The sequence below is a fragment of the Theropithecus gelada genome, chromosome 19 (genome assembly GCF_003255815.1).
Source record: "Theropithecus gelada isolate Dixy chromosome 19, Tgel_1.0, whole genome shotgun sequence".
NCBI lineage: Eukaryota > Metazoa > Chordata > Mammalia > Primates > Cercopithecidae > Theropithecus > Theropithecus gelada.
In genome coordinates this window covers 31,256,546-31,265,900 of record NC_037687.1, presented here as the reverse complement: position 1 = coordinate 31,265,900, position 9,355 = coordinate 31,256,546, and the positions used below count along the sequence as shown (strand labels likewise).

General features: G+C 48.2%; 1 protein-coding gene across 1 annotated transcript in view; it reads left to right on the top strand.

Annotated features, from left to right (window-relative positions):
- LILRB2 (leukocyte immunoglobulin like receptor B2) overlaps positions 1–3,247 on the top strand; it is a 78,119-nt gene extending 74,872 nt beyond the window's left edge. The window contains exons 10-16 of the mRNA XM_025368243.1: positions 305–336; positions 577–706; positions 1,021–1,096; positions 1,172–1,209; positions 1,626–1,678; positions 2,561–2,716; positions 2,796–3,247. Coding sequence (XP_025224028.1) covers positions 305–336; positions 577–706; positions 1,021–1,096; positions 1,172–1,209; positions 1,626–1,678; positions 2,561–2,716; positions 2,796–2,942 — 632 coding nt within the window. The 3' untranslated portion in view covers positions 2,943–3,247. The remainder of the gene's footprint in view (positions 1–304; positions 337–576; positions 707–1,020; positions 1,097–1,171; positions 1,210–1,625; positions 1,679–2,560; positions 2,717–2,795) is intronic.
- Positions 3,248–9,355: the final 6,108 nt, after the last annotated feature.

Sequence of the window (9,355 nt, the reverse complement as noted above, 5' to 3'; positions counted from 1 at the left end):
AGGGAGGCAGGGGTGGGTTCTGTCCTAGGTTCAGCCTGCTCTGAAGATGGTGACGTGGACAGGCCCCTCCCCTGCTTGGGCCTCAGTTTCTCCAGGTGTAAAGGAGAGAGGCCTGCGGGTGGGAACGTTCCTTTCAGCTCTGACTCCCAGCTGTGGCCTCCTGGGAGAGGAGGCCTCCCAGGGAAGCCTCCCAGACCCGATTCCACAGGGGCCTGTCCTGTCCCACCTGCAGCAGTGACGGTGACCTGGGGCAGGGGAGGGGAGCAGGGCTGTGGTTCAGGATGGTCAGGCTCTTTCCCTGCAGCTCCAGGGCTCAGCTCTGGTGCAGGGAACAGGGGCTGCGGGTCAGACTCCCGGGTTCCCTTCCCAGCTCTGCCGCTTCCCGGCTGGGGGTCCTGGGGCAGGCGGTTCCCCTCTCTGAGCCTCAGTTTTCCATCTGTAAGGTGGGTGGGTGTTTCCATTCCGTGCTGTACGACTGTTGTAGGGGTTGGAGGTGGTGAACAGAAGGTCCAGCAGTCACCTGCACACAGTAGGAGCTCATTTCAATGACATCACCCCCATTTCTGATGTCATCATGCTCAAGGTCTGGGAAGGCACCTGGGGGTTGTGACTGGGGTCTCAGTGGCCTTCGTCCTGCTGCTCTTCCTCCTCCTCCTCCTCTTCCTCATCCTCCGACATCAACACCAGGGCAAACGCTGGACATCGGGTGAGTAGGGAAGGGGGCACCCCATGGGCCGACCGAGGGTGGGCTCAGGGTGCAGCCAAAGGGAATCCAAACCACTGGGCAAATGCAGCTTTGAGGAACTGTTCCAGCATTTCTCACCAGGCGAATGGAAAAAGCGCTTAATGTCAGTCCCGTCTACAAATGTAAAGTGTCCTTCGGGCTCTGTCCATCTCATGGGGCGTTTGGAACACGGAGGCAGGAGTGTTTTCCGGTTTCCTTCCTTACCTTCGAGCTGTGTGTGGGGGGCAGGGGGCTCCGATGTTCCCAGGGCTGAGGCTCTGTCCTTCTTCCCCCAGCCCAGAGAAAGGCTGATTTCCAACATCCTGCAGGGGCTGTGGAGCCAGAGCCCAGAGACAGAGGCCTTCAGAGGAGGTAATTCTGCCCGAAGACCCCAGACTCCCACTGGGCCCCCGTACACTGCCCCTAAAGCTCCGGTTCCTCCCCCAGGTCCAGCCCAGCTGCCGACACCCAGGAAGAAAACCTCTGTGAGTAACAGAAAGAGGCGACCAGCCAGGAGGAGATGGGGGAGGCGACCAGCCAGGAGGAGATGGGGGAGGCAACCGGCCAGGAGGAGATGGGGGAGGCGACCAGCCAGGAGGAGATGGGGGAGGCGACCAGCCAGGAGGATGGGGGAGGCGACCAGCCAGGAGGAGATGGGGGAGGCGACCAGCCAGGAGGAGATGGGGGCCCCAGAGTTTCTGTAGCAATGGGGAAAGGAACAGGCTGGAAAGGGTCTGGGGTTCAGGGTGAGATGATCTCACCCCACACTGTGGGACCTCGGGAACATCGCAGCCCCTCCCTCATCGCAGTGGCCCTGTCTGGGAGCTGAGCAGGGGCCGGCAGGACTCAGAGGTCTCAGGGAACCTTCCCAGGAGACAAACCCCTTGCTCTGTCCCCGCAGATGCTGCCGTGAAGGACACACAGCCTGAGGACGGGGTGGAGCTGAACAGTCAGGTGAGACCCCGCCCCTGTCCCAGGCACCAAAGGCCTCCTGGTGCCAGATCTAATCCTGCAGGACTTCTCTGTCCTCTTCCCCCGGTTCTCAGCATCATCAGGGGTGGACCCCTCCTTGTCCAGCACGCTGCCTCCCGCCTGCTGTGACCTCACTCTCTCCTGCTGTCCTGGGACCTCACGGGCCTCCTCCCGGGTCCCCTTCCTGCTCCTCCTCCTCTGTTTGGCCGTCTGGTGGTTAGAGTGCTCCCCAGGCCTCAGGAGGATGAGGAATAGATGAACCACCCCAGTCCCCTGGGCTCCCTTCATTCATTCATCCAGCGAGTGTTCCCAGGAGCTCACTGTGGATCGGGCTCCCTGTGGGAGCTGCAGACACAGCAGGGAGCAGAGCCACCCCTGCCTCTGGAGCTCACCTCATGGTGGGAAACAAAATGCAAATAAATGCAGTGTCCAGCAGTGCAGCGTGCTGTAAGAAACATAAACCAGGGAAAGGGCAGAGTGTGGGGCAGTGGGGCCAGTCTGAATGTAAGGAGAGGTTTGTCTGCTCAGCTGTCATCTGAGAAGCCTGGACAGAGGGGGCCACAGGATCCTCTAATGGACGAGCCCCTGCAGGCAGAAGAAACAGCCGTGCAAAGGTCCTGAGGCAGCAGCGAGCTCTTGCAGGAAGGCCGTGTGAGGCTGCAGCCAAATGGGCAAGGTCAGAGTGAGAAGGAGAGGCCAGAACCACAGGGAGGGAGCGGCCAGACTCTCCACGGCCTTAGGGCATCCCTGAGATTCCATCAGGAAAGGGATGTAATTGAATCATCCTGGGAACAGTGAAGAAAATTGACTCCAGGGGGTCAGAGAGACTCAAGGACACCCCCCACCAGTGTCTTTCTCCAGCAGAGACCACACGATGAAGACCCCCAGACAGTGACGTATGCCCAGGTGAAACACTCCGGACCTAGGAGAGAAATGGCCTCTCCTCCCTCCCCACTGTCCGAGGAATTCCTGGACACAAAGGACACACAGGTGGAAGAGGACAGGCAGATGGACACTGAGGTGAGTCCTTTCCTCTCCAGGCCCCCAGGCCTCCCCCACCCCCACCACGCTCCTTCCCTCTCACTCTCCCCCACTGCAGGCTGCTGCATCTGAAGACCCCCAGGATGTGACCTACGCCCAGCTGCAGAGCTTGACCCTCAGACGGGAGGCAACTGAGCCTCCTCCAACCCAGGAAAGGGAACCTCCAGCTGAGCCCAGCGTCTACGCCACCCTGGCCATCCACTAACCCGGAGGGGACCCAGACCCCACACTCAGCAGAAGGAGACTCGGGACTGCTGAAGGCACGGGAGCTGCCCCCAGTGGACACCAGTGAACCCCAGTCAGCCTGGACCTCTGGGAACTTTGGGAATTGCTTGATTCTGCAGTCTAAATAACTAATATCCCTACATTTTTAAATTAAACAACAGACTTCTCAATAATCAACGAGTTAACTGAGAAAACTAAAATCAGAAGTAAGAATGTGCTTGAAACTAAATCACAATATAAATATTACACACCACACAATGAAATGGAAAAACTGCAAACCACAAAAAAAAAAAACACTAGGAAATGAATGACGTTGGCTTTCGTATCAGGAATTTAGAAAGGGAATAACAAATTATCCCAAATGAAGGTGTGAGAAAGGGAATAATAAGAAAAAGCACAGTTGCTCATGAGGAAAAACCAAAACTTGAAAATTCAACAAAGCCAGTGAAGCTCATTCTTGAAAATATTAATTACACTCAAATCCTAACTACATTGAGCAAGAAAAAGAAAGAGCAGGCACGCATTTCCATGTGGGCGTGAAGAAGCAGACAGCCCAGCAGATCCTACACACATTTTCAAAAACTAACCTCAGAACAGGGTGCAAACCTATGCCAATATACCAGAAAATGCAGATTAAATAGATGAAATATTCAAAACTGGAGTTTACTTAATGAACGTAAGAGTAATCAGAGAATCTGACTCATTTTAGATGTGTGTGTGTGTGTGTGTGAAATATACTGACTAATAAAAATGTTCCCATGGTATAAACTCCAGTTCACGAAGCTTCATTGGTGATTTTTTACAAATATTGACACACTAATGAAACGCACAAACACACCCAGAGCATCACAAATGTTTCTTGAGAATAGAAAAAGAGGCAACGTGCCTGGGTGCGGTGGCTCACGCCTGAAATCTCAACACATAGGGAGGCAGAGGCGGCATATTACTTGAGGCCGGGAGTTCAAGACCAGCCTGGCCAACATGGTAAAACCCCATCTCTTACTAAAAATACAAAAATTAGCCAGACATGGTGGCGCACGCTGCAATCCCAGCTACTGGGGAGGCAGAGGCAGAAGAATCATTTGATCCCAGGAGGTGGAGTTTGCAGTGAGCTCAGATCCCACTCCTGCACTCCAGCCGGGTCCATAGAGCCAGACTCTCTCAAAAAATTAAAAAAAAAAAAAAAAGTCATCACATATAAAATGGAATTTTCCATTCTATAAAAGGCACGTTTGAAACTCTACAGTTTTTTTGTTTCAAAATAATATTTTTTATTTTGTTTTACTTTATTTTATTTGGCAATTTAAAAGTCTACTTATTTAGGGTGTACAACATGATATTTTAGTATATATGAATACCCTGTGAAATCTGTAGGTCAAGTTAATTAACATATCTGTAATATCACATAGTTATCTTTTTGTTAAGAGAACATTTAAAATCTTTTTTTTTTTTTTTTTTTTGAGACGAAGCTTCACTCTTGTTGCCCAGGCTGGAGTGCAGTGGCACAATCTCAGCTCACCGCAACCTCCACCTCCCAGGTTCAAGCGATTCTCCTGCCCCAGCCTCCTGAGTAGCTGGAATTACAGGCATGCACCATCACACCTGGCTAATTTAGTATTTTTAGTAGAGACGGGGTTTGTCCATGTTAGTCAGGCTGGACTTGAACTCCTGACCTTGTGATTCACTCGCCTTGGCCTCCCAGAGTGCTAGGATTATAGGTGTGAGCCACTGTGCTCGGCCCTAAAATCTACTTTCTTACCAGTGTTCGCGTATACAATCCATTGTGAGCAACTGTAGTCACCGTATTGTACAACAGATCTGCTAAACTCACTCCTCCTGTCTAACTGAAACGCCATATCCTTCGATGCAGCTCTCTGATTCCACCCCCGCCCCTCAGCTCCCAGGAACCACCTTCAACTCTACTTCCATGAGTTGAACTGGGGCAATCCACAGGTAAGGGAGATCAGGCAGCCGGGGTCTTCCTGTGTCTTCTTTACTCCACATAGCGTGATGTCATCTAGGCTCATCCATGTCACAAATGAAACGATTTCTTTCTTCTAGAAGGCTGACTAGTTTTTCGCTGTGGATACACTGAGCACTTCCTTTTCTGTATCCACTCGCCTGCTGGTGGACACTTGGGCGGGTTCCACGTCTTGGTTATGGTGACTAAAGCTGTCATGAATATGGGAGGGCGGGCGTCTCTTCAACGTACTGATGTCGTTTCCTTTAGATACGCACCCGGCAGGGAAATTGTTACAGCATAGGGCAGTTCTGATCGTTAACTTCTGAAAAACATCTATAGTATTTTTGCGGTCATTGTACTCATTTACATTACCACTAGCAGAGTGCAGGGTTCCATTTTTCCACTTTCTCGCCAACACTTGTTACTCTACTTTTTTTTTTTTAGATGGACCCATGCTCCGTGGCCCAGGCTAGAGTGCAGTGGCGTGATCTCGGCTCACTGCAACCTCCGCCTCCCGGGTTCAAGCAATTCTCCTGTCTCAGCCTCCCGAGTAGCTGCGACTACAGATGCCTGCCACTATGCCCAGCTAATTTTTTTGTATTTTTAGTAGAGACAGAGTTTCACCTTGTTGGTTAGGCTGGTCTTGAACTCCTGACCTCAGGTGATCCACCCGTCTGAGCCTCTCAAAGTGCTGAGATTACAGGCGTGAGACACCGCGCCTGGCCTATTCTTTTTCATAGTAACCACCCTAACAGAAGTGAGGTTATAGCTTATTGAAGTTCACATGTATATATGTATATTTATATATGAAAAAGTATGTATTCATATGGATCCATACATACATACATATGCACATATGTGCAGATGCGTATGTACATATATGCATGTGTATGTATATATATACACATATGTATACACATGTATGTGTAAAAAGTGAAATTTTACAGTGAGATATCACCTCACAGCTATCACATTGCCTGTTATCAAAATGGTAGAAGATCAGATTGGTGAGCATGGGGAGAAAAGAAAATCCTTACACACCATTGGTGGATGTGTAAATTAATACAGCCATTTTAGAAAACAGTATGGAAGCTTCTCAAAAAACTAAACGTGCAACCACCGTGTAATCCAGCAAACCCAGAGGAAATGATATTGACACACAGAAGAGATGTCCACACTCCTAAGTTCAGCACTATTCACAATTGCCAAGTTTCACAAACAATTCTATATGTTTGAATAAGGATTCATTTCTGCTCTCCCTGTAGAGAAAACGGGCTCTAATTACACATTAGCTGAACTCTGAGTACTCACCCATGTATATATCTGTGAGGGCGCATGTTCACGTGTGTGTGTGTGTGTTTCGGTATGTGGTCTTCCCAGTCTGAGTACTCACCCACGTGTGTGTCTCTGAGGGTGCATGTTCACGCGTGTGTGTGTGTGTGTTTCGGTGTGTGGTTTTCCCAGTCTGAGTACTCACCCACGTGTGTGTCTCTGAGGGTGCATGTGCACGTGTGTGTAAGTGTGTGTTTTCGTGTGTGGTTTTTCCCATTTTTCCTCCCTCGAGGGTATCACATTACACATTTTGAATCCTGTGATCTTCCAACTAAGTTTCATCATTTAGAATTGCTTTCACTGAGTGTGAAAACAGTAAAAAAATTTTTAATTGTGGCTCTGGAAATACCTTCCTTTCCCTTTCACTCTCTATCAAGATTTGTGAAATTTTTTAAAAATTTATTCTTAAGTTCTGGGGTGTATGTGCAGGGTCTGCAGGTTTTTTACACAGGTAAACGTGTACCATGGTGGTTTCCTGCACCTACCAACCCATCACCTAGGTATTAAGCCCAGCATGCATCAGCTATTTTTCCTAATCCTCTCCCTTTCCCAAACCCCCTCCTCCAGCAGGCCCCAGTGTGTGTTGTCCCCCTCCCTGTGTCCACGTGATCTCCTTGTTCAGCTCCCACTTATAAGTGAGAACATGCAGTGTCTGGTTTTTTGTTCCTGCGTTAGTTTGCTAAGGATAATGGCTTCCAGCTCCATCCATGTCCCTGACAAGGACATGATTTTGTTCCTTTTTATGGCTGCATAGTATTCCATGGTGTATATGTGCCACATATTCTTTATCCAGTCTATCGTTGATGGGCATTTGGGCTGATTCCATGTCTTTGCTACTATGAATAGTGCTCCAATAAACATATGGGTACATGTATCTTTGTAATAGAATCATTTACATTCCTTTGGGTACATACCCAGAGACTGCTGGGCCAAATGGTATTTCTGGTTCCAGATCTTTGAGGAATCGCCACACCATCTTCCACACTGGTTGAACTAATTACATTCCCACCAACAGTGTAAAAGTGTTTCTATTTCTCTGCAACCTCACCACCATCTGTTTCGCCTTGACTTTTTCATAATCGCCATTCCAACTGGTGTGAGATGGTGTCCCATTGTGGTTGGTTTTGACTTGCATTTCTCTAATGATCAGTGATGTGGAGCTTTTTTTCATGTTTATTGGCTGCATAAATGTCTTCTTTTGACAAGTGTTTGTTCATGTCCTTTGCCCATTTATTAATGAGTTTGTTTCATTCTTGTAAATGTGTTTAAGTTCCTTGTAGATTCTGGATGTTAGGCCTTTGTTAGATGGACAGATGGCAAAAAGTGTCTCCCATTCTGTAGCTTGTCTGCTTGCTCTGATAAGGGTTTCTCTTGCTGTGCAGAAGCTCTTTAGTTTAATTTGATCCCATTTGTCAATTTTAGTTTTCGTTGCAATTGCTTTTGGTGATTTTGCCATGAAATCTTTGCCCGTGCCTATGTCCTGAATTATATTAAATAAAGCATAAGGAAAAAGATGTAGAAGGGAAAGTACATGTAATGGTTAAGATGTCTATGGCCAACCCCTCCCCGTTTCTCAAGATGAAGCCTGACGTGCTGGGTTTAATGTGTGAGACAAGCTGCCAACGGGTCGTTTACTTTTGTCTTTAGTAATTTGGGTTAACATAGAATTCTTCGCTCACCATGAATTTCTGAAGGCATCTCTTTAGTATCTCCTGGTGTTGAATTTGGTGTTGGAAGTTCCAATCCCAATGAGCATGCAAATCCATTGGAAATAATTTGCATTTTTACCAAGAAATAATTTTAGGATTTGTGTTGTTGTTGTTTCCAGGCCAGACCTCTTTGTATTTTTTTAATGAGTTGAAAATTATGTAATATAAAAATAACATTTTAAAACCCACAATTCAGGCCAGGCGCAGGGGCTCATGCCTGTAATCCCAGCACTTTGGGAGGCCGAGGCAGGTGGATCACTTGAGGTCAGGAGTTTGAGACCAGCCTGGACAACATGGTGAAACCCTGTCTCTACTAAAAGTACAAAAATTAGCCGGGCGTGGTGTCGCACACCTGTAATCCCAGCTACTCAGGAGGCTGAGACAGGAGAATTGCTTGAACCCAGGAGGCAGAGGTTGCAGTGAGAGGAGATTATGCCACTGCATTCTAGCCTGGGCAACAGAGTGAGACTCTGTCAAAAAGAAAAAATAAAAAAAGCCCCGCAATTCAGCCTAGGATATGTGTATTAAATTTACATTCGATCTTTTTCTTAGGATTGGTTGGTATTCATGCTCTTTTTTGGTTCCATATGAATTTTAGGATTGTTTTTTCTAATTCTGTGAAAAATGATATTGGCATTTTGATGGGAATTGCATTGAATATGAAGATTGCTTTGGGCAGTATGATCATTTCACAATACTGATTCTTCCAATCCATGAGCATGGGATATATTTCTGTTTTGCTGTGCCATCTACGATTTCTTTCAGCAGCGTTTTACTGTTCTTCTTGTAGAGATCTTTCACCTTCTTGGTTACGTATCTTCTTAGGTATTTTTAATTTTTTGCAACAGTTGTACAAGGGATTGAGTTTTGCAGCAACTTGGATGAGCTGGAGGCCATTATTCATGACACCACATCCAGCTAATTTTTGTATTTTTTGTAGAGATGAGGTTTTGCTGTGTTGCCCAGGCTAGTCTTGAACTCCTGGGCCCAAGAGACCCACCCGCCTTGACCTCCCAAAGTGCTGGGACTGCAAGCATGAGCCACGGTGCCCGGCCCGTCATCGCACTTTTGATCGTGAGGATAATTCCTCCTTCTTGTCATTCTCGGACACTTGCTTCCCACATGCCTCACCTTCCAGAGAGGGTTTCTACCAGGGCTGTGCTGGGAGCTAAGGCTGGAAAAGGGGAGATGGTACCACCCGCCAGTGCCACACGAGTCTGCTCAGGGCTGTCACCAGCAGGGGAGGGGCCAACATGAGCCTCAGACTCGCATGCAGGACAGACGCCCATGTGTGATAACGCTGCAGTGAATCTGTTTCACACACATGGAGGCGGCGGCTCAGGGGTGACCATGGACCTGAGTCAATGGGCAGAGATACCCCAGTGCCAT